This window comes from Anabrus simplex, chromosome 5 (assembly GCF_040414725.1).
Source record: "Anabrus simplex isolate iqAnaSimp1 chromosome 5, ASM4041472v1, whole genome shotgun sequence".
Taxonomy (NCBI): Eukaryota; Metazoa; Arthropoda; class Insecta; order Orthoptera; family Tettigoniidae; genus Anabrus; species Anabrus simplex.
The window spans coordinates 358,948,871-358,974,491 of record NC_090269.1 but is presented as its reverse complement, the minus strand read 5'-3'; the positions used below and the strand labels follow the sequence as shown (position 1 = coordinate 358,974,491).

The 25,621-nt window shown below is 40.8% G+C and overlaps 1 protein-coding gene across 1 annotated transcript in view; it reads left to right on the top strand.

Annotated features, from left to right (window-relative positions):
• LOC136874538 (uncharacterized) overlaps positions 1–22,830 on the top strand; it is a 149,043-nt gene extending 126,213 nt beyond the window's left edge. Inside the window, exons 13-14 of the mRNA XM_068227835.1 lie at positions 8,026–8,191; positions 22,696–22,830. Of these exons, the coding sequence (XP_068083936.1) occupies positions 8,026–8,189 (164 nt within the window). The 3' untranslated portion in view covers positions 8,190–8,191; positions 22,696–22,830. The remainder of the gene's footprint in view (positions 1–8,025; positions 8,192–22,695) is intronic.
• The last annotated feature ends 2,791 nt before the right edge of the window (positions 22,831–25,621 follow it).

Below are 25,621 nucleotides of genomic sequence, written 5' to 3'. Positions count from 1 at the left end.
AATCACATAACCGGGATTGTCAATACAGGTTATACATCTTTTCACATATAATTATGAGGTATTTAGGGCTTGTAAAAGAGAAGGCATATAAGTCTCTGGTAATACCACAATTAGAGTATGGGACGCTCACCAGGATTAATTGGTTCGAGAACTGTAAAACGTTCGAAGCAGATCAGCACTACATGTTCTGGGTGATTTCCGACGAAATAGTTGTGTTGCAAAACTTTGGGCTGGGAAGACTTGGGAGAAAGCAGACGAGCTGTTCGACTAAGTGGTATGTTCCGAGCTGTCCGTGGAGGGACACCGTCGAGTGAGATTAGCAGAAGAATAAAAGGGTGATGTTTCTAAAAGTATGAAAGATCACAACATGAAGATAATTTTGGAATTCAAGAGGAACTGGTGCAAATATGCGTTTATGGGAAGGGGATTTAATGGATGAAATAATATACCAAGAGAGATGTTCAATAAATTTCCAAGTTCTTTGAAATGACTTAAGAAAATAATAGGGAATCTGCCACTTGGATGCAGATCAGTGGTGATTGATTGATTGATTGATTGATTGATTGATTGATTGATTGATTGATTGATTGATTGATTGATTGATTGATTGATTGATTGATTGATTGATTGATTGATTGATTGATTGATTGATTGAGGAGGCTCTTAGTTAATTTACAGAGGCTTGCTGAGTGAACGGTAGAAAGCGTAACAGTCTCTCTCTGTAATATTTTAATTTACTATGTACCGAGCTCGATAGCTGCAGTCGCTTAAGTGCGGCCAGTATCCAGTATTCGGGAGATAGTAGGTTCGAACCCCACTGTCGGCAGCCCTGAAAATGGTCTTCCGTGGTTTCCCATTTTCACACTGCACCGTACCCAGGGGTAAATACTCTCTAGGACGATGCCCCCATTCCTGTATGAACATCCGACTAACTCAGGGTTGGGCAGAGTGTGGGTAGGTTGTCGGTTGGGTCAGGATAAAAAGTCGAAGTTCTACTCTAAAATATCTATCAATGACAGGAAATGGAGGTATAACACGAATGAGAAACAACCATAGGGGTAAGATGGATTTATTGATAAATATCCCCGATCATATTACGAGAAAACACTAAAATCAAGAAAAAATAATATGTCAAAGTGAACTCAAAAATGTAGAAAATAAATGGAAATCAAAACGTTACTTGAATGATAAGACAAAATTTGAAATTAAAAATCAAGTTCAACAAAGAACATTATATACATCAAAACTGAGCTGCTTCTTATAGTCCATTGTTCATATTGTCTGGCAACAAGTGTACGCAAACACTGACATGTGGTATTTCCGTATGGAGTTACACACTATCGCATCACAACAATACGGTTTCCAAATTTAAGTTAAATCCGAGAGTCGTCGAAATACTACCGTTAAATAAAAGTTGCATTATAAAGAAAAGTTACGACGAAAAGGAAAATAATTAAGACGCAATGGACGCTATGTAAGTTATGCAAAATACTAGGGGCATATCCTACGCTATATTTACAACAATTCAAATAAACAAACTAAACACATCTATATACATCGGATATCGAGTAAAGTCTTAAATGCTACACAGATTCTAATGTGAAAACCGGTTCACTGCAAAAGATCTAGACAGAACTAGATAAACCATCAATACTTCAGCACTCGGGCTGTTCCCTTTTAAAACAACGAGACAAGGTATACAATCACAAATAACAATGTAAAACATCATCCTGTAAGGGAAAGACATATAAATAACCCTTGATATCATGAAGAAAGCAATGGGCAACATTACCTCCTTCTGCTGCATTTGAACGCTCAACAGCGCGGTCATCCGTCATGTACTTCCGGGTAGATTATGAGCTGAAAAGAAATGTTGAACTCAACACTATGCTAAAGTTTGGATTCTGTCTCCCGGGGCGGTCACAAGGAAGTCTCGTCTCCTTCACACCTAGAGATAAACACAGGCCAGAAATCAGCTTGCCATGAGATAACGCCTTTCGCCGGCTACACGGAAACTCACGTATATTCATTCGTTCTTAACATGCTTTTACCATTGAATATCATCAGACTCAATAGTCTGGAATTAATACTGTCCATTCTGATCACCATGTACACTCAGAAGACACTTAGCAGGCACACACATCTGCACAATATTCTTTCTCTTGTCAGGCATACAATCATCCTTCATCAATATATTATAATTCAGCATGCAATTTATATCTCATTATTTCTCATAAATCCCATTGGCCTTCCACATTATGAGACTCAGTTCGTGTCCTTTACAGACCATCAGGTAAAACAGAATCCAACTTCACTCAAAGATCATATTTTAACAATGACGTTCTGCAGCTCCTTCAGTCAGCTTCCGTAAAATCATGCGTCATGCAGAATATCTATACCTGTCTTTCTGAATAACCGAAATGAAATGAACTAATACGTATTGAACGTTGTATAAAGATGAACCTGTCAATCTAGCCCTTCTAGCATATATATAAGGAAAACTCGGAATACCCTATACTAAGTAACATACGTAAATAAACAACAACTAATCCTATCAATCCCTCATTTTCCCAATCATCTAATCATAAAGCAAAATGAAAATAAAATAAACATGCATTATTCTCGTATCCGAATCTATCATATTAACAAAATCAAACAAACACGTGCCGTCGGGCTTACTTTACATGAAGTTAAATATTCTATCTACACTGCCCTAGTACCTTAACATAATTTACATATCATGCCATAAATAACACGTGCGTCTTAACTGAATTCCATCCGACGACTCTCGAGATACCAGGATAGCAGCTTACATCCCCGCTGATTTAGGGATTTACTCCATGTTAATCACAGCATTAACATGTGGGAATGCACTCCCTTCTTCTGCATGCATGGCCATCATCTTGCTTGAAAATAATCCACTGGAACACAGAAGACTATGGTTGACAATATCTTCGCTGCTTAATGCTACGAGCCGAAATACCCTTTCTCTTTACAAGATCAGCTAAACACACTGATATAATTATAATACACTTCACTTAAAGGGTGAGAATACAGTTTGAAGAGCAGCACACGGTTCGCTACGGAAATTCCTCGCGAAACGCGCCCGTCGCGAAGTAGTGAAACAATAGCACGTTTCCACTACACTTGTTACACAGCGGTCACTAAGCACCGTCTTTATATATTGAAAGTAAACTCTGCTAAAATATACTATTCCATTTACTCAAGAACAGTAAAATCTTCCAACTGCACAATTTAAAATATCATTTAGAACCAGATACTGTTACTGGAATCACGATCACCAATTCAGAATTTGTGCTTCCGCACTATCCAAGCATTTAACACAGAGTGACGCTCTCCAGAGCTAGGGTTACTGATGAGGCTTCGGTGACGCCATATTAATAATGGGGTTCCCGGTTGTCTGAACCAACCACCAATCAGAATATTCGTCGTATATGATGACACAATATTATTTGTAATATATTTACAAAACACAGCTCAAGCACTAGCAAATCGCTTACACCAATTTTTTATATTACTTTTCCAAATATATCTGACTTCTGAAACTGTAGAAAACCGATTACTGACAGAAACTGACTTTAGCAACTGAGCACGTTGGTCATTCTGGAATTAAGATTTGGCGCGGTGTGGCCTCCATGTTTTCCAAGTCCTTAATTTCCATTGGCTGAAATATATTGCTTGGTCAGCATCTAATACACGTGTCGATCCTTGCCAGCGCTTGTTTACGCCACCCTTTCTCACGGTCATACGGAAATATGAAGCAATGTCCAGCGACTCAGAGTCTTGCTCAACATCCGGTATCAACTATCTTGGGATACGATGCTTTAACATGTTAGACTGTGTACCATTACGTTACATTAGCGGCCGTAAATGTCATGGAAACAGTGGACAAAAATGGCGCACAATAGCTTCAGGTGCAAGTACACAGAGTAGAGATCTAATAAATCGATATCGGCCGGCCGCAAGGAAAAAGAATCTAAAGAATTAAATAATGATGGACTGAAAAATTTGAATGAGAACGATTCTTGACTACCTTGAGAAGAAAGAGTTACAAGTTGAAGGGAAGCAGCACGGCTTACAGAAAGATTTAAAAAGGATCAACGCAACGTTAAATACGAAAGCATTAATATACAAACAGCAGAGAAGACTATATCTGCAAGAACATAAGGCAGAAAAGGAGTAGATTTGAAGGAAATATTCGTTACTGTAACACCTAAACTCAGAAACGAAAGGAAACTTCAGCCGAGTTATACATTGCCGAAATTAGTACCATAGCGGCATAATTTATTGTTTCCAGGAGGGAGACAATATCTGTTTAAGCAAAAGAAATAGCAAGAAGTAGGCCGAAATAGAGAAAAATCTAAAAATTAAGAAAAGAATATTCTCGTCCATTACGAGTTTCTGAAAACAAATATTACGCATTGAGTAGCCTACTATTCACCAGTATACTATGAATTCTACTATGTATTTGTTCTTTTATGATTGCATGAGAACTGGTGACAAGATGGACTCAGCTTAAACAGAGAGAAATGTTCGCTCAAGACTGAATAGCTCAAGCCAAGACCCCAGCCGGAGCCGCAGATGACGTAATCTTTGGATCGCAGGAGCCGCCTACTCCAAGATGCCGTAGTCGGTAAAACTTTACTTCTCGCAGCCCAACGTTTATAACATTATAGGGAAGTGAAAATAATGTAAATCTTACTTGGAATTCCTTTTAGAGGAGAGATGTGTTCATTGCCATGTCTAGGAACCCACCAGCCCGCCCCGAGAAATATATTTACTTTTATAACCTAATAAAGAACAGTAGCCGCCATCGTCCATGGCTCAAGTAGTTTCTTGCATTCTCATTGGTCATGGTGAACGGAATGTGACGTCATTGCCATCAATGCTGATAAATACATTGCATTACCAACCCCGGATGAATAAAAGCACAAACAAAAAAACACCATGTAAAATTACAATGCGGCTTTAACCGTCCGGACCAATGGTCTTGTCCAGGTCTTATCCTAACCGTCCGCACGGCAAGAACCAGTCCAGACCAATCGTGTTTCCACATGAAACTAGAGGCGTAGGGCCGCTTCGCGGCTTCTAACCGTCCAGACCAATGGCCTTGTCCACGGCAAGAATCCTAACCGTCCAGACCAATCGTTTTGTCCACGGCAAGAATCCTAACCGTCCAGACCAATCGTGTTTCCACATGAAACTAGGGGCCTAACGCCGCTTCGCGGCTTCTAACCGTCCAGACCAATGGTCTTGTCCACGGCAAGAATCCTAACCGTCCAGACCAATCGTCTTGTCCACGGCAAGAATCCTAACCGTCCAGACCAATCATGTTTTCACATGAAACTAGGGGCCTAAGGCCGCTTCGCGGCTTCTAACCGTCCAGACCAATGGTCTTGTCCACAGCAATAATCCTAACCGTCCAGACCAATCGTCTTGTCCACGGCAAGAATCCTAACCGTCCAGACTAATCGTCTTGTCCACGGCAAGAATCCTAACCGTCCAGACTAATCGTCTTGCCACTAGCTATCGAAGCACCTCACTCATTAGTTCCTCCGTACAGAGGTTGGCAGCTCTGAGCATAGCTTCACAACATCCTTCCCGAGAAGGCCGCGAGCGTGTAAACTAACGACAGTCGTTCCGCGCGCAGCTGAATGTAGCGAGTGCTGGGCTGCGAGAAGTAAAGCATTGATGCCGTAGTCCAGCAGAGATCCAGCAGCAAAATCCCGTTACGAGATAAGTATTATGAATTGCATCATAATGAATTTCAAATCAATTGATGAAAAATATTTATAGGTGTACAGGAGTGCTAGATGTAAGAGATGAAGTGCCAATGAAAGGATATATGAATATAAATGCCAATTATTAGCCGATGAAATGCGCCAATTTATGCTATATAACTACAGTGCTAATGTGATAATTTTAAGGTTATTGGAAACTAGATCTGATTGAGTATTTGTGCATGTTTAGTGCCAATCAATACGTGTAGACCGTGAAGCGTTTAACCAGTAGAGATTGTGAAAAATGCAGGCAAAATACGAGAGGTAACCTAAAACTTCAGGTCAATATGTGTACCAATCATGGCCAGTACGATAATAGCATTGTAAGGAAGTATTTGAGATATTACGAAGTTGCAGTGTATTAGAGAATAATCAGGTTATTAAGTATTGCTACCGTAACACAGAGGTTATTTTAGTGGAATTGAATGATGATATTTTTAAAAATGGAGGTATATTTATATATATGAAGGAAATAGAATGTTAATATGGCATGTTGTAATTAGAGTGAGGAGATATGTTTCTGTTCGTTGTTTAAGAATGGGATAGATGATTGAATTGCGAATTCCTGTGTTACATATTATATTTATATTTGGATTAGCACTGCAGGTGAAGGATTTAGGCCATGTTGAGTTGAATGTATGTCTCGAATCAAGCATAATGTGTCTCGTTGTAACTTTCAGCGGTAGATATGGAGAGGTTACGTGTTTGTTGCACATTACGTAATATATATATTTGGGAATAGAGTGGAGTCTCGCATATTTACGTATTTGAAGGTCAGCACGTTAACGCTTATATGAAGTACGGTTTACTTTAACAAAACCATGGCACAGCGAGGAGATATTTGAGAATATGTAAATATATTGGCACATGACTAGGACTGCATGGCACGATTTTCGCAGGTTAGACTGACGTACTATCAAATCTATGGCACTCTGTACTAAAATTGTTTGGTTTATTTTGTACATATGGTGATGTACTGATTTAATTTATTCATTTGGGTTATGATAGGAATATTAATATCGGCATGGGTGTTTTGAACCCATATTTAAACATGGAAATGCTTATCTCGTAACGTGGTGAGTCACAAACAAGAATCCAAACAAGAATCCAAACATGTATCCAAGTAAATGTGTCAAATAGACCGAAAAGCAAGTTGAAACTTAAATGATGCCCCGAAGAAAATCCAAAACAACATTAAATGAAAGATATTCCACTCCTCCTTGGTTTAATAAAGTTGTGGTCCCTATTTTTCCCCTTGTATCAATTTAAACATGGAAGATATGGTATATTTTGATACTTAACGAGAATGTAAGCAAATATGTTGATGACTTAAAGATCTTTCAAATATGTTTATCTCGGAAACCAAGCATTTTGAGAATGATATTTGTAATTTCACGATTTTCATTTCTTTATTGCCAATGAATGCATATTATTCAATTTTATTACACATTAGCATGCTAATAAATTAGATATAGATTTGATTTCGCATTTCTATTCCTTAGGTAACTTGTAGTATAAAGTAATATGATAATATACGGATCTATTGAGTTAGTTTACGCTAAATATTAAGTGATGATCAGATAATTTCCTTGACATAAGGATACGGTATGATTGTTTCAACGGACATCTACTCTTCAACGGAATCCGCGATTTATTTAAAGCATATGGGAATAATGAAGCGAATTTTACCCTGAGAAGCGATTATGCACCATGTTGTTGGAGCTCATATTCATAAATTATATTTCAGTTCAGAGTCTAGGTAAGATTTACGACCCGATGCTTAAAATTATTTGGCCGGAGCAATGTTTACACATGTGTATATTCAGTTAATGCTCCAACACAGCGTAATAAAGGAAGTCACCGCGGGAACATTAATAAACTAACAGGTGCAACTGTAACTTTTATGAATAAATTTTACATATTGGGTCAAATAATACTCTAATTATTATTATGGGCCGGCAGGATACGGCTCAACACTGCACCTTAATTAAGGCCACGGCCGCTTCCTTCCCACTCCTAGCCCTTCCCTGTCCCATCGTCGCCATAAGACCTATCTGTGTCGGTGCGACGTAAAGCAACTAGCAAAAAGAAAAAAAATTACTATGTTGGTATGGATTTCGAAATACAACAGGTTATGTAAGTAAAGTTAATAGATGACAGCTTCTTATCCTGAGGCTCTCAGCAATTACATCGCACAAATTAGAACATGAATTTTCTCCTGTAGGTACTGTGGACCCTGTCCTCCCTGATCTGGAGCTGGAAGGTGTGGAGATTCCTAAACTGTTGGAGCCCTTCCTACCTACGACTGCAGCAACACCTTTAGTGACCGCAGGAATGTCAGGAAGAACTACCGGACAACCAGTATTAAGGAGGAGTAAACGCACCTAAAGGTGATTATTATTATTATTATTATTATTATTATTATCATTATTATTATTATTATTATTATTATTGTTACCGTGTTTTGTGGTAGTTAGAGGTGAAAGAAGGTGCGGGGTGGTGAATAGGTCTCAAGCTACGAAAGAAAATTAATTTAAAATTTAACAAGGTTATATTTTCTTTTCAAACTCAGAAATAACAAGAATGGCAGGTACAGAGTAGCAAGGCAACAAAGAGCAACAATAGTATTTACAGGTTTTGGGCTTCGGGCCCCGAACTTCCAATTCTCGAGCAGTTAGCCCGAATTTACATGTACATATGGTTTAGCAAAGGGGCAGAAAACCCCAATCATGCCCAGGAGCACTAGCTCCGAATTACACAGTAATACCTCCTAGAGGCACGCAGAAACAAATTGCAAAAGAGCGATCCGCTCTCAAAGTTTTAAGCCTATCACAAGGCCACACCTAACTCTACTTTCAACTGTCCTCTAAGGACGTAAGCACAGGGGTAAAATACCCAACATACTGAGGTCTATTAAGCGATAAAAGGATAATTACATGACCTCTAAAATACCAAGTTGAGAGGAGGCGAACTGCCCTCCTAATACATTTGCTTTTAAAACCTAATCTGGCTCTAGGCCACAAATGCAAGGGCTAATCCCATACTAAAGAGGTGACTTTAGAAAGAAACAAATTTACATAATGTTAAGGAAGAATAGGTTGAGAAAATAAGTTCACCTCAAAACAATATGAGTGGGAGCTCGAGAGGGTTAAGCACTCTCTATCCCAATCTGTAGTTTAAAAGATAGAATAGATACAAGTTTCTTTACTTTTTAAGGAAGGTTACATAATGGAAAAACTTCGGACCCGCCCCGAGAGTTAAACTGCTGAGCAAGCAAGAAAAGAAGTAATTAATCGGCCATTACCTGGTTGTTGACTGCCGCCGAAGAAAGAGGCGCTTCCCGCCCCCTGCTATGTACTTTCCACACGAAAATATGGAACAGAAGTGGCGCAGAGACCCTAAAATCAGCAGTTTATATACACTCTCGCGGAAAGTTCGAGGCGTTTTAGGAAGGAAAACACCCGCCCACAGTCTTTTATTGGTGGTTAAAGAAAACCCCTACACAAGATGAAGAAGAAACACATCATTGGTGGAAAATTAATTTAAGAAATTCGGGATTGGCTAAATTCAAAACAAGGGGAAAGAAAGAGTTAATATTGCCAACTTAAACAATGACTGAAAGAAATTTAGCAAAGAACAAACTTTTGAAATTAAATTTTCTCCAAAGAAAACAGTTCTTTCACTCCGCACTAGGGTGCACTATTGTTGATCTTCAGTAGTGTCCTCTAGAAGAGAAAGTTCACACTTCTTACTACAAGCAAAACAAAAATACGTCGAAAATGACACAGTTCAAAAACTCCAAAATTTCCAGGTAAATCTTCTGAGAAAGTAGAAAATTAATACCGTAGATAAAGTTCAGACTTCCTCCAGCAGAGGAGTTTCAACTGGCGCAAATTTTAAATAAGCGGCGTGGAGGTGTACCGCCCGGTACAGACCTCCCCCCCCCCCCAAAGGTTCCTCCAGGGGTGACACATGAAATTTGTTTGAAAACAAGGTCCAAGTTATGATGTGGATATGAAGATTGATTGCAGAAGTATTTATCGAAATGGGTGAAATTTAGTTTGATTCAGTTTCAAAAATTCTTGTAGTAACAGCGGAAGTACTGTCTTAATGTTTGTAGAAGGTTGAATTGAGAAGGAAAACTTTAGTTTTAAAGTTGAGAAAAAAATTTTCTAAGTCCACCAGATATTGTTGTTGAATTCTCAGGTGTAGTAATTGCTGATAGTAATTGTCCATGTAGTTAATTAAATTGGATGGCCAGACCGGCCGCTGCAGCTTGTGTCCAGAGGAGGCCGCTCGGACCCCTCAAGTACCCTGAGATACCGCTCGCCCGCACTATCAGAGGAGTAGAAGTGTTGAAGCACGCCGCGCCCGCGGTGAACATATACAGGCTGCGGCCCAGTAGCAGGTCGTGCGCCGCACATCAGCCTTGGCCGGGAGGAGGGCTCCGGCTCGCCGTGCACATGTCGTCCTGGCTGGGGAAGAGGGGGCCCTTCCTCTATCCCAGTCGCAGCACGGCGCCGCGCGGCTGCGGGGGCACTGAAACATTAAAGCTAGGCGGCAGAATTGTTGGACCATCATCATTTTTTTGAGGGCACAGGCTTTGTGGAGAGGTTGAGGGGCCAGCGGCGTGCAGAAATTCATTTCAGATGCGAGCCACTGTGTGTAGTGGAGCAGGAGACGGGAGCGTGGTAATGGCCGTGGCAAGGATAGGATGGCAGTTTAACCGTGCGGGGAAGGTTTACAAAAAACTTACATATGAAACAAAATATTATAGAAGGGGCAGAATGCCTTAAAAGTGAAAACTCAAAAAAATATAACCTTCATATTCCTTTCACGATTATATGAAGCAAGTTAACCCAGAAATTACACCGGTTTCACCTGTGACAGGTGAACCCTAAATATCCTCTCGGTGGCTGGATTGCTTAATAATAATGTGACCGGCGTACGGAAATCTAGAATGATACACGGCCCATGAAATCTGGGGGCAAGCTTGCCCGCGGGAACAAAATTCTTGACCATCACCTGGTCACCTACCTTGAAATGGGTGGGTCTCCGTCCACGATCATATCTTTCCCTAACCTTTTCATGAGAGACTTTAAGATTGGCTTTAGCCTTCTTCCAAAGATCTTTAATATTATCCGGATCTATTGTCTCGGGTAGAATGTCACTCAGAGACCAGAGGTTAGAGAGCGGCGTGTTGGGAACGAACTTGAACATCAAAGAAGCTGGAGTAAACTTGTGAGATTCATGAACCGCCGAATTCAAAGCAAAAGCTAACCAATGCAGGGACGTGTCCCACCTGGAATGATCTTCATGATGATAGGCAATAAGCGCGGACCTGAGATTACGATTAACCCGTTCAGCCAGAGATGGTTGAGGGTAATAAGCAGAAGTAGTTACATGAGAGATGGACAAGTCAAAACAGAATTTACAAAAAAGATTTGATGTGAACGCCTTTGCATTATCAGACACAATATATTGGCACGGACCAAAAGAAGCAAAAATAGAATTTAGGCAAGTAATGGTGGACTGAGCGGTAGCCAGCTTAGTCGGAAATAACCAGGAAAATCTAGTAAAGCCATCTACGCATACAAAGATAAACTTGTTAGCATTTCCCTTAGACTGGGGGAAGGGTCCTACATAATCAATATACAGGCGTTCCATGGGGCGCGACGCTTGATGAGAAGACAAAAGGCCTACCTTGGTGGACATGGTTGGTTTACTAAGCAAACAGGATTTACAAGCCTTCACTAGTTCACGGATTTCACCGTCCATACCTTTCCAGATGAACATTTCACGAATCTTCTCACGAGTTTTAAAGATACCAAGATGCCCTCCTAATGGGGTCTCATGATAATACTTGAAGATCATAGGTACAAGAACAGCTGGAACGACAACTTTCATCATCTTATCATGCCTCGATGGGCAACGTAAAACACCATTCCTCAGAACATAAGGGACCACATGTTCCCCTGAAGAAAGGGTTTCCATTATCGGAGCCAGCGTCGGATCTTCACGTTGGTATTTCTCGATATCCCTAAAGAGCATGGGAGCATCTGTTAAGATGGCATTAACATCAGATAGTATGGACTCGGAAGGTGATGAACTGTCGACCAGTCCATGGGTCTCGACGTCGTTGGAAAACATACGGCTGAGTCCATCAGCAACAACATTTTCGGTGCCTCGGATATGCCTGACATCGAATTGGAAGGCAGAAATACGGATGGCCCAATGGGCTATACGGCCAGTACGACGCGGCCTACCTAAGACCCAGCTTAAGGCTTGATTATCTGTCTCCAGGTCGAATTTGACATGTTCAAGATAGAGACGGAACTTTTCTAAGGCAAATAAGACTGCCAAACCTCCAAGCTCATAGATAGAATACTTGGCTTCTTGAGCCGACAAGGTCCTAGATGCATAGGCGATGGGTCGCCTCCCTAGTTCAGTCTCTTGAAGAAGGACTGCAGCTACTGCTGACGACGACGCGTCGGTTTGGACAATGAATTTCTTTGAGAAATCAGGCATAGCAAGGACAGGGACATTACAGAGAGCTAATTTAAGATCTTCAAAAGCGGCTTGTTGAGAAGGTCCCCACTCGAATTTGATGCCTTTCCTACGAAGAAGGTTGAAGGGCGCCGCTCTATTAGCAAAGTTAGGAATGAACTTCCTGAAGAAATTCACCATTCCAATGAACCTGGCGATACCTTTGATGTCCTTAGGGGGTTTAAAATCACGGATGGCCTGTGTTCTCGAATGATCGACTGCAACACCATCAGGTGACACAATATGCCCTAGGAATGACATAGAGGGCTTAGCAAAGGCAACCTTGGACAACTTGACAGTTAACCCAGCCTTACGAAGGCGATCGAGAACTTCTCGCAGATGATCTAGATGTTCTTCAAAAGTCTCTGAAAATACGACGACATCATCCAAGTAGTGGTACAAGTACTCAAATTTGATGTCGGAGAAGACCCTATCTAGCAACCTAGTGAGTACAGCTGCTCCCGTGGGGAGCCCGAAAGGCACGCGGTTGTATTCGTATAAATTCCAGTCCGTGGCAAACGCTGTAAGATGTTTAGACTCTTCGGCTAGAGGAATTTGATTGTAGGCCTGATTCAAGTCCAAGATGGTGAAGAACTTGGCCTTACGGAACCATGAAAAACAAGAATGAAGGTCGGGAAGGGGCACAGATTGTAACACCACCTTCCGATTGAGAGCCCTATAATCAATGACAGGCCTGAAGCCCCCCTGGGGTTTCGGGACTAGAAAAATAGGCGACGAATACGCCGACTTAGAGGGCCTAATAATACCATCCTTCAACATCTGATCGATGATTTCTTTCAGAGCCTTCATTTTAGGTGGAGATAGCCTATAAGGTGGAAAACGGACAGGAATCGAATCCGTGACCTCAATTTTGTATTCGATAAGGTCAGTAACACCAAGAGTATCAGAGAACACCTCTGGAAACGACTGACACAACTTACGAATACTATCAGCCTGCTCCTCAGGTAGATGTCTAAGGTCTAACAACATCTCATCCTGGGTAGGCGAAATAGATGAACATGGTACAGAATTACATTTCAATAATGGGATTATACAATTAAACGCAAATTTGAAAGAGCACGACCTACTCTGGAGATCGAGCACAAGACCAGTGTAGGAAATGAAGTCAGCTCCCAATATAATGGGGCAAGACAAGTGCTTGGCCACCAACAATTTGATTTTCCATGTAAATTTAAAAATACGATTTTTGACCTGTAAAGAACCTAGAATTTCTAATGGGGATGAATTAGCCGAAACATATTGAACAGGAGATGAGTCATAGTCAGGTAGTTTACAGATTTCAATTTTGCATACCATTCGGCCGAAATAATAGAACAAACACTGCCTGAATCTAATAGAGCTGTTATAGGTTCGTTATTTACCTCAATTTTGAGAAAGGGGACCGGTGCGGGGGTATCCGCCGCAATCCTAAGACACTCTTTAGGGCATTCAAAAGATGAATTTGAAGACTGATCGTTCCCTGAATTTTCGACCTGTTTACCAGGGGCTGAGCCTCGGGAAGAAGGATTAGTCGACTCAGCCGAAGCCACTAGTCATTTTTTATTATTGGCATTGGTGGAATTTACACCGGAAGTTGAGCAGGAGGGGGTGCTATTTGAATTTGGGCAATTCTTGGCGATATGTGAGAAAGCCCCACATTTAAAACAGCCTTGTGATGAACCAGCTCCATTATTTGCCCTACTAGATTTGATCAATGGACACTTGTTCCGCAGATGGTCAGGCGACCCGCAAGCGTAACATTTACGAGGAGTGACTGATCAGCGAGGTGGAGGCCGAGTATTACTGAAGGAAGGTGGGGGTTCTTTCGCGACACGCAAGGAATCGGCGTATCTAACCCCTTCCGCTGAAACGGCCAATGCTTCAAGTTCCGAGAAGGTTTGCGGGCACGCCGCGAAACACAAATATGACCTATAGGATGGTGAAATTCCTTCTACAATAGCCTGTACAATCTGGTCTTCAGGAAAATGAAGAGCAAACGCCCTAGTATAGAATTTAATATATTGGATAAAGTCTGCCAAGTTTTCATCCAAACGCTGTACACGATAATAGTACTTCTGAATAAGGGAGGACCTGGCCCTAGCCGGGATGAAGTTAGCTAGCAAGTGGGCGTGGAAATCCTCAATAGATGATTGCTCGGCAATGGCTCTTACTATTTTGTCGGAGAGAATGCCAATTACATAGGGATAGATAATTTGCAAAATCTGACATGGGGAAAGAGAAAACACAAGGGCATGATCCTGAAATTCAACTAAAAATCTTAAAAAGGATATTACTTCACTGGTGGTATTAACGGAAAACTTAGAGATACCTCTGAGCAACATTGCCAATGGATGAGGCAAACTGCTGAACCCGGGTGACATAGTAGGTAAAGGTTTCAGTGGCAAGGAAGTTAATTCTGAACGTACATTATTTAATGAGTTACGGCGTTCAGACTCGTCCAATGGGGCAGAGGTTGTTTGAGCAGCGATGGTTTTCCTATTTACTTCTCCCTTAGGAGGCTCTTCCTCGCTACCTACATTCACAGTGGTGGGTAGATCGCTTCTGGGAGGAACCTCCCCAGTTAACAATTGAGTGACCTTGCTAGCTAATTCAGAAATATTTTCAAGCAGCGTACTAGCTTCCTTCTTCTGAACGTCATTCAACTTTAGAGACAACAGATCGTTAACTCTATTTGAAAAATGAAACAGCCTGGCTTGCACACGCTTAATTTGATTAGGAGAAGGATCATTTTCATAAAAAACTAACTACAGATGCTAGCCCAGTAATATTCTCGACGATCGTGGAAAGAGAGTCGTCAATTTCTTTCTCTCCCAAGGTGGGGATGGAAATGGGCAAATCAAGGGACTCTCTAAGCTTATTTGTGTCTACTGCAACCGTGCCTCCAGATTGCACATTTCTGATAGTTAACTCATAGATCAACTCCTCTTTGCGCAAATAGTTAAGATTGAGAACATCGCGAGGGCCGGGCATGATGACAGAACAATTTTGAAAAACTCAAAAAATTCCAGCAACTGAGAAAATGGTTAGAGTTCGGAACAAAACAATGTTTAGCCGTCAAAAGGGGCTAAATTGAGACCCATTCAACCACGCTCTGCTACCACTTGTTACCGTGTTTTTGTGGTAGTTAGAGGTGAAAGAAGGTGCGGGGTGGTGAACAGGTCTCAAGCTACGAAAGAAAATTAATTTAAAATTTAACAAGGTTATATTTTCTTTTCAAACTCAGAAATAACAAGAATGGCAGGTACAGAGTAGCAAGGCAACAAAGAGCAACAATAGTATTTACAGGTTTTGGGCTTCGGGCCCCGAACTTCCAATTCTCGAGCAGTTAGCCCGAATTTACGTGTACATATGGTTTAGCAAAGGGGCAGAAAACCCCAATCATGCCCAGGAGCACTAGCTCCGAATTACACAGTAATACCTCCTAGAGGCACGCAGAAACAAATTGCAAAAGAGCGATCCGCTCTCAAAGTTTTAAGCCTATCACAAGGCCACACCTAACTCTACTTTCAACTGTCCTCTAAGGACGTAAGCACAGGGGTAAAATACCCAACATACTGAGGTCTATTAAGCGATAAAAGGATAATTACATGACCTCTAAAATACCAAGTTGAGAGGAGGCGAACTGCCCTCCTAATACATTTGCTTTTAAAACCTAATCTGGCTCTAGGCCACAAATGCAAGGGCTAATCCCATACTAAAGAGGTGACTTTAGAAAGAAACAAATTTACATAATGTTAAGGAAGAATAGGTTGAGAAAATAAGTTCACCTCAAAACAATATGAGTGGGAGCTCGAGAGGGTTAAGCACTCTCTATCCCAATCTGTAGTTTAAAAGATAGAATAGATACAAGTTTCTTTACATTTTAAGGAAGGTTACATAATGGAAAAACTTCGGACCCGCCCCGAGAGTTAAACTGCTGAGCAAGCAAGAAAAGAAGTAATTCATCGGCCATTACCTGGTTGTTGACTGCCGCCGAAGAAAGAGGCGCTTCCCGCCCCCTGCTATGTACTTTACACACGAAAATATGGAACAGAAGTGGCGCAGAGACCCTAAAATCAGCAGTTTATATACTCTCGCGGAAAGTTCGAGGCGTTTTAGGAAGGAAAACACCCGCCCACAATCTTTTATTGGTGGTTAAAGAAAACCCCTACACAAGATGAAGAAGAAACACATCATTGGTGGAAAATTAATTTAAGAAATTCGGGATTGGCTAAATTCAAAACAAGGGGAAAGAAAGGGTTAATATTGCCAACTTAAACAATGACTGAAAGAAATTTAGCAAAGAACAAACTTTTGAAATTAAATTTTCTCCAAAGAAAACAGTTCTTTCACTCCGCACTAGGGTGCACTATTGTTGATCTTCAGTAGTGTCCTCTAGAAGAGAAAGTTCACACTTCTTACTACAAGCAAAACAAAAATACGTCGAAAATGACACAGTTCAAAAACTCCAAAATTTCCAGGTAGTGACATCTTCTGAGAAAGTAGAAAATTAATACCGTAGATAAAGTTCAGACTTCCTCCAGCAGAGGAGTTTCAACTGGCGCAAATTTTAAATAAGCGGCGTGGAGGTGTACCGCCCGGTACAATTATTATTATTATTATTATTATTATTATTATTATTATTATTATTATTATAAGAAGAAGAAGTTGCAGAGAGTGTGAACCGAGCACGCCTTACCGCCTCGGCCAGGCAACTCCTGAATGGGGTATAGTTGTTGATTGTACCTTGTTCTTGGCATTATTCCCGTTTGTGTTCTTGGGCCTGTCGTTTTGCAGCTCGCCCTCCACTTAATTCGATCGACTGCGTAGGGAGGATGGAGATCTACAGTGGACATTATTATCATTCTTTCCACTGTCTCTTTATAAATATATAACATACATATTTATAGGCATTAATTGTGGATTAGATCCTGAAGAAGTGAAAATAGCATTATATGGCCATCCTTTGATTAATATTTAGTTAAAATTAATAAGACTTAAATACTTACCGTAAATGTAATATTGAACATAATTTGAAGGTATATGCAACTTCACTCATTTCGAATTAGCATTCATTATCTGATCGAAAGTAACCGAGCTCCTCTCTGTAACAGTAAACTGAAACCTAGATAGTAGTGATGCCGCTCTTAAGGTATAAAAAGTGGAAGACAGGAAGAGAGAATTTCCTTAAAAAGAAATAGCCATCTCAATGATAGGAAGCTCAGTGACTTCGAATGGGATACAGCTATTGGTCATAACAATCGTAATAAATCTGTCGGAGACATTTCAACCCTTCTGAAATGCGTGTAGTCATTTTTTTGTTATGGAATTGTGAATTGTAAATGTGAACGCACACCTAGAACTAAACATATCCAGGTACAACATATTTAATGAGATGGCGAACATCGGCCGTTGAAGAAAGTGATTCGTGAAAACCATCTGACGTAGAGTGGAACAATCAGTCGCACTTTCCGCAGAGCTACTAATTGTCCAACCAAAGCAATGACTGTGCGTATACATTTAGGAGAAACTGGGTTCTGTAGTCAGCATCAGACGTTTGACAACTTCTCTTTTCTTTACCTTTTTTTTTTTTTTTTTTTTTTTTTTTGCGACTAAGTAATAATAATGTTATTTGCTTTATGTCCCACTAACTACTTTTACGATTTTCGGAGACGCCGAGGTGCCAGAATTTAGTCTCGCAGGCGTTATTTTACGTGCCAGTAAATCTACCGACACGAAGCTGACGTATTTGAGCACCTTTAAATACCATCGGACTGGGCCAGGATCGAACCTGCCAAGTTGGGGTCAGAAGGCCAGCGCCTCAACCGTCTGAGCCACTCAGCGCGGCATCGAAGGGCTACGATTGGGAAGAAGTGGCCGTGGCTACAATTAAAGTACAGCTCCAACATTCGCCTGCTGTGAAAATGGGAAACCAGAGTAAAGCATATTCAGGGCTGCCGACGGTAGGATTCGAGCCCACTATCTTCCGAATGCAAGCTCACAGCTATGTGACCTTAACCACACGCCCAATTCGATCTGTCGTTGGATAACTGGAAACAAGTGCTTTAATTGGTAAATCACATTATACCACGTGACGGTCCGATAAAGTGTATAGGTGGGACAAATATCTGGAGGAAGGTACCTCTCATCATGAGTACACTAACATTGTAATTTGGTGGAGGTGGGAGGCTTGGTCCACTCTGAATGCTGCACGATATCTAAACGCGAAATTTTACAAGGACTTCGCTTTACACCTAGTGTACTGATCACGGTGATGAATATCGTCTCCATCAGCATTACAATGTTCCCCGTCATAAAGCAGAAATAGCTAATGGACAGTAAGGAATATGAAATGACTGAGAAAAGGCAGCGCGGTCTGGGCCACGTAGCTTACAGCTTACATTCGAGAGAGAGTGGGTTCGAACCCCACTCAAGGTGGTTTCCCAATTTCACACCAGGCAAATGCTGGAGCTGTACCGTAATTAAGGCCACGGTTGCTTCCTTCTCATTCCAAGCTCTTCCATATCCCATCTTCGCCATAAGACCTATCTGTGTCGGTGCGATGTAAAGCAAATTGTGAAGATCCTGAAATGGATTGGACTGCCTGTCCCAGAGTTATGACCCGAATCCCATCTACACCTTTGGAATGAATCAGACTGTTGATTCACTCCGAACCCGAACAACCCGCATCACAAACAGCAACGGCTACAACACTTCAGAGAGAAGCAAGAAACCTTGTAGTTTTACGTGAATGTTGGTATCAAGAACTCCAGTTCTATATGAAATCCGAATCATGGCGACATGAATTTTCAAATTAAAAACTCTATATGCATTGGCCGGGATTCGAAATATGGCCGTTTTGGTGAGAAGCTAGAGATAATACCATTAGGCTAGCACACCCGTGTTCAACAAATATGTTCTGTCCCGAAGTTGAATGTCTCCTTCGGAGACTTATAGCTATGTTACCAATCATGTACCAAACAAAACCAAAACTCCATGCCACAACAGCCCCATGGCCTTATAAGCGACCGCTGCTCAGCCAGAAGGCCTGCAGATTACGAGGTATCGTGTGGTCAGCACGACGGAACCAGCCTTCAGATCCATGTAAAAATCCCTGAACTGGCCAGGAATCTAACCCGCGACCTCCGGGTAAAAGGCAGGCACGCTATCCCTACACCGCATTTACGGCAGGTGAAAATTCGTCCCACTTCCCATTTTTTGGAAAATTTGTCAGACGGACAATTTTATTACAGTTTTCTGATAGGTGTTCGAATACGTTTGATCAGATATTTCACAAATCAAATATTTAAGGAGTTAGACAATTTAAACATGTAGTTACTATTAAAAGGCTTGGACCTTCTCTAGTCATCAGTGTTATGCCTTGTGTGTGAACTGTAAAAACTGACAACTTCTTTTACCACCTTTTAGAGAGTGTGGGCCGTATTAAACATTTCCATGGCTCTCACAGCCCACTAAGGTAGACTGCGGTATTTATAATTGTAAAAGACTCCCCAGATTCACAAGATACGTTGACATTTGATATTTTACATGAAATCCTATAAAAATAAACAAACTCAAATTTAAGAGAACAGTTAGGACTCCAATCAGCACGCCTGGTAGTCATAATCTACACGGTCTGACACCGTGGTTAGCCGGTTCAAGTCCCGTTGGTCGAAAAAATGTTCACCATCAGAATGCTGGTCGGCAGGGTAGGGGAGGTGGTGATATACAGTTTTTCTAAGCACTAGATTGCGTGACAAACGCCTGGATTAAATTCCAAACATCTCCGCAGTGCTCATATGGAGTGAGGGCATATTACGCTGTTGATAGTGATTCGTCCGTCGGATGGGAACGTTAAGCCTTGAGCAGTCCCTTGGTGCTATTCGACAGGAGTGATGATGATGATGATGATGATGATGATGATGATGATGATGATGATGATGATGATGATGATGATTGTTGCTTAAAGGAGCCTAACATCTAGTCATAGGCCCCTAGTGGTATAATATGTAATGACAATTTAATATTCCAAAAATTAATCCACTGATCAGAATTCAAAACGTGATGATGAAGAATGAATGGATGAATATCAGTTTAAAATAATCAGCACCGGGCGAGTTGGCCGTGCGCGTAGAGGCGCGCGGCTGTGAGCTTGGATCCGGGAGATAGTAGGTTCGAATCCCACTATCGGCAGCCCTGAAAATGGTTTTCCGTGGTTTCCCATTTTCACACCAGGCAAATGCTGGGGCTGTACCTTAATTAAGGCCACGGCCGCTTCCTTCCAACTCCTTGTCCTTTCCTATCCCATCGTCGCCATAAGACCTATCTGTGTTGGTGCGACGTAAAGCCCCTAGCAAAAAAAAATAATCAGCAGATCGAACTCACGATAATGAAAGTTAAAAATCGATCCACTGACTAGAATTGACGATGGACAATGATTATGAATTTAAAACAATCGGTGGATCCGACCCGCAATGCGCCACCTACCCCAGAAACTATCTTAAAACAATAGTTTTACTGACCAAGGGACTGCTTCCAAAGTACAATCCTGAATCAATGATGCTTGTTGTCTAAAGGGGTCCAAAATCCAGGTCGATGGCCCCTCAAAATGGCACGTATCGCTAGTAAAGTAGAACCATGGTATTTCTCATGTTGCGGTACTAATCAAAAGTAGCGTAAACTCACGGCGTTCCACACATTATGGTACTATTCAGGTAACGCAGACCTATGGTGTTTCTCACATAATGGCGCCATTCATAGAAAACGCAAACCCGTGGTGTTCCTCACATAGGTATACTAATCGCGGACGCCGGTATTCTCGTGGTGTTCCTCACTTAGTGGGTACTAATCACACGCAATGTAAACCCGTGGTGTTCCGCATATAGTGGTACTAATCACAGGTACTGTAAACCCACAATAAACCACTCTCTGCTGCTACTAATCACAAACCTAACATAGCGGTACTACTTGCAAGTAAAGGTGACCCGTGGTGTTCCCCGCCTGTTGGTACTAATCGCAAGTAGTTTCATGCTTCTAATTTCATCATCGCTTGGTCGCCCCTTCTAGTCGCCTCTTACGATAGGCAGGGGATACCGTGGGTGTATTCTTCGTCTGCGTCTTCCACCCACAGGGATTACGACAGGAGTAGGCTATGTGCCGGCACCGGCTTCTCCCTTCCTACTGTCATATATCGCGTCATTCATTTTATCTCATTAACTCCTCTGATGAGGTTGACGTCAGGAAGAGCATCTAGTCATAAAAACCCGTCACGACAGATCCATCTCACCTCATACCCGATCCCGCAGAGAAACGGGACAAGGGTTGGACAAATAAACAATTAGAACTCTGATCATGATAAATAAATAGGTGTGATTATTTAAGTTAGGTAATTTAATGAAGAGAGTATTCTTGATTACTAAATACAATTCATATTTGAAAACACAATGCACGATAATTATGAAAACGTTCTCTGTAACTTTCAATGGGAAACTTGGCTATGTTTCTGCTTGACCAGCTTGATTCTGGCATCAATGTTGGAAGTATCTATGCACAGAGTATTCTCCTGATTTTGGTCCGTAATCACTAATCAGAGTTCTTGTCTTGTTCTGCACTTCACATGCTTCATTCAGGATAAGAACTGCTCACATAAGTATGTGCTTTCTCTGCGGGCCATGCGATAAAGTCACATGACACAGGATCTGTAGTAGCGTGTCAAGCAGTAATTATTTGTACTTTTTATCAAGTTATGTGCTCCTGGACTTAATCAGATGAAATGAAATGAAATGGCGAATGGCTTTTAGTGCCGGAAGTGTCCGAGGACACTGCGTGTCGTGATGAGGATGAAATAATGGTGTTATTTATATCATTTTTATAGTCATTTTTCACTGGGTTAGCTGATACCTACTTTTAACATATCGCCTTCCCTTATGTGAGATTTATCGTCTTTAATTCTTTATTTAGTACTTATTTCAACAATATTCACCACACGTACGTAAGTTTACTTTTTATAATTCTGTTTCATAACTCTTTTGTCACTTTTCACATTTTACTTGAACCACCGTCTTTCCATCCCTTTCCAATCAGTTCTGGATCGCGCTGTCCTGATCCAGTGTGGTCGTAGGAGCTGCCTGAAGTCGTTTGCCCAACTTCTTGGTCTCTCACTGCTTCTCTTGCTTGTCTAGGGATCCCACATGGTTGTCCTCTGTGACTATGAATGAGATTTCATTTCGAATAACTTATGCATGTATTACCTGATAATGTTTGAATTACTTTGTGTTGCAATGAAATTCGCACCTCTCTGTAGTATCTCTATTGTAGAAACTCACTAGCATCTGTTTCCATTTTGCAGATAAGCCGAAAGTGCTGTTCGTCCTTCCAGAGCCCTTTGAAGAGCTATTTGTTTTTTTACAATCATAGTTACATAATGAGGCGATTGTATTGTCCATGAAGTATTTTTTCAAGGAGCAAATAAAAATGTTGCGTGTGTAATAATTTACTTTTGTACCTAAGGCATACATCAGAATCCATGGAATGTTATCAGAGCCCTTTAAGGTCGGAAAAGGAGTCAGACAGGAATGCGTTTTGTCATCAGGCTTATTCAACATCTATGAGGAATGAATCATCAAGAAAGTCGCAAAGAACTAGAAAAGTAGGGGTTCAAATAGATGACAAGACAATCTCCCTCAGCTACGCAGATGACAGTAAACTCTTGGCAAGTTTGGAGGAAGAGCTGGAAAAACTTCTATAACGCACTGAAGAGTTCAGTGAAGAAGCAAGCCTTGAATCAAGGCAAACTAAGTGTTACTGGATGGTAGTGGACAGACCATTACCTCGTCCTTTCGAACTTATATAGGATATAGATCTAAAGGAAGAAATCGTTGCTGTTCGGTCTGAAGGTCATATCTCCCAGTGCTCTTCCTATCCATTATGTTCCTTAAGACTGGTCACGCCTCCCAGTCAAATACGGATATTTAGTCAATCATAACATTGTGAGATGTGACCTTTCGCTCGAACAGCCACGAAATAGTCTACTTAGGAGTTCGTATTTTCAGTAAACGAAACAGTGAAAGTGAAACTGAAAATAAAAGGTACGATATGGCTAAGAATGTACTATCTGGTCTACCAAAAATATGGAAAATTATCATATTACTAAGGAAGCAAAAAAGGGTCTGTTTCAAGTTCTGGTATATTTTTCTATCGCTACAATAAGGCTCCGTGTGCTGTTGCATGTCGTAGGAGAATCGAGGCCTTCGAGATGACGTGTTGTCGAAGAATGTTATGAGTAGCACGGATAGCAAGAGAGACGAATGACTCCATTCTGAAGGAACTAACTATTGTCCCTAACAAACGCCTACTTCCACGAATGCAAATACAAGTATTAAAATTACTAGTTGATAACCGGCGTGCGCTGCTACGCCTCAATAAGTGGAATGGCGTATGGGTTTTAATGCCGGGAGTGCCCGAAGAAAAGTTCGGCTCGCGAGATGCAGGGCTTTTGATTTGCCGCCCGTAGACGACCCGCGCGTCATGATGAAGATGAAATGATGATGGAGACGACACATACACGCAGTCCCCGTGCCAGCGGAATCAACCAATTATGGTTAAAATTCCCGACCCTTCCGGGAATCAAACCCGGGACCCCTGTGACCAAAGGCCAGCACGCTAACCATTTAGCCATGGAGCCAGACGCCTCAATAAATAAAATGTACTTTTTAATTAATTGTAGTTTATATAATTTTATCAACATCTTCCTTAATTACTTTTAGTTGCTTTTTATTTATATTTTTCTTGATATATTTATATGCAATTTCACTTACAAAACAAAGAAATAATTACTGTATATATGATCTATTTTCTAGATTCCTATGTCTGTTAATTTGATCGAACTACTTCTATTTGCTTACATAAATAACGATTGATTTGCATGATGCATTATGTGCATTGCAACGTGAGTACCTATTGATTTTCTTTTTGGTGGCGTTTTTGTAACTTTTCTCAAAATTCTGAAAAATCGAAAAAATATTCACATAAAAATACAACAGCATGATGAAAGGATTCTGATTGTATCGTTGAAAAACAATTTTCTAATGACGAAGGAAGGAGAAAATACAATTGTAATGAAAATGTATGCCAATTACCAAGATTTATTTGGACGCACGACACATGTATTCATGTTGTTTAAAAAACCGACAATGAGCTGCCTAGTTACATGAAAGTATATCTCGATCACGGAATGTTTGGATTGCTATTTCCAAATAACAGGCAATGAGTTGCCTAGTTACATGAACCTCCTAGCAAGAAAGGTACTTCATAAAACATGGCGGCGTGTTCCCATCCTTCTATATACAGCATTTCTTACCGTACTGTCATGATGAGTAAGTCGCTGTTGCTTAGTGACAATCTGTCCATGAAGGTCGATCAGCCTTGGTGCGGCTTTGTGATTAAATGAATTAAATACAGTTACTCAACATAAAGAACTGCCTATCTGATTTCGTCCAAATCACTTCCTAAACGCTCTCAGGAGTAATAAGAACAAATTACAAAATTTTCAGCGAAATCGGTCAAGTAGTTTGAATGTTGAAAATATTTCTTAACAGACAACAAAAAATGTCAAATTAAACAATTTCCTCAATTGTGCCGAAATTTGAAGGGCTAAAGGGCTCAAAAAGGTTTCAAGTTGTGAGTCTTGGATACTTCCGTCAAACTAAAACTTACAAATTTCGAAAATCACTTCCGGCCTAAATGCCGCTCCGTAAAAGGAGCCTAAAATCGCTTGTTTATATACTCGTTTTCCTTTCTATGCAAATCCTAGCCAAATTAACTTATTTACATAATTCTTTCTGTAACGTGTTCCTTTGTTCAGTACCCTCAGGCGTTTTCGTTTATATTTTTCGAAAAATATCCACACGGAATATAGTTATAAGTGCTTAAGTGAAACTCTGCATTGACTCACATTAGCGTCCGTAGTGGCAGAAAAAGGCAAACTGCTAATCTAGTCGACCGGATAACGATGATTAAGACAAGGATTATCATTTTTAGGAATAAATAAAGAATATATATTCTCATACTTTATTATATTTTATTTACCTAAAATTCGTAGCTCATATCCCTGGGACGCTTCCAACATTGAGTAGCTTGTCTGAAGGGCTAGAACTGAGGATTTTTAAGTCTATTCGGGTTAAGCAATCCAACAAACAAACATAGTTTCACTTATATAGATAAATAGATTTCAACCATGTCATCCGGCGAGAAACATCGAGAAGCATCTGATCCAG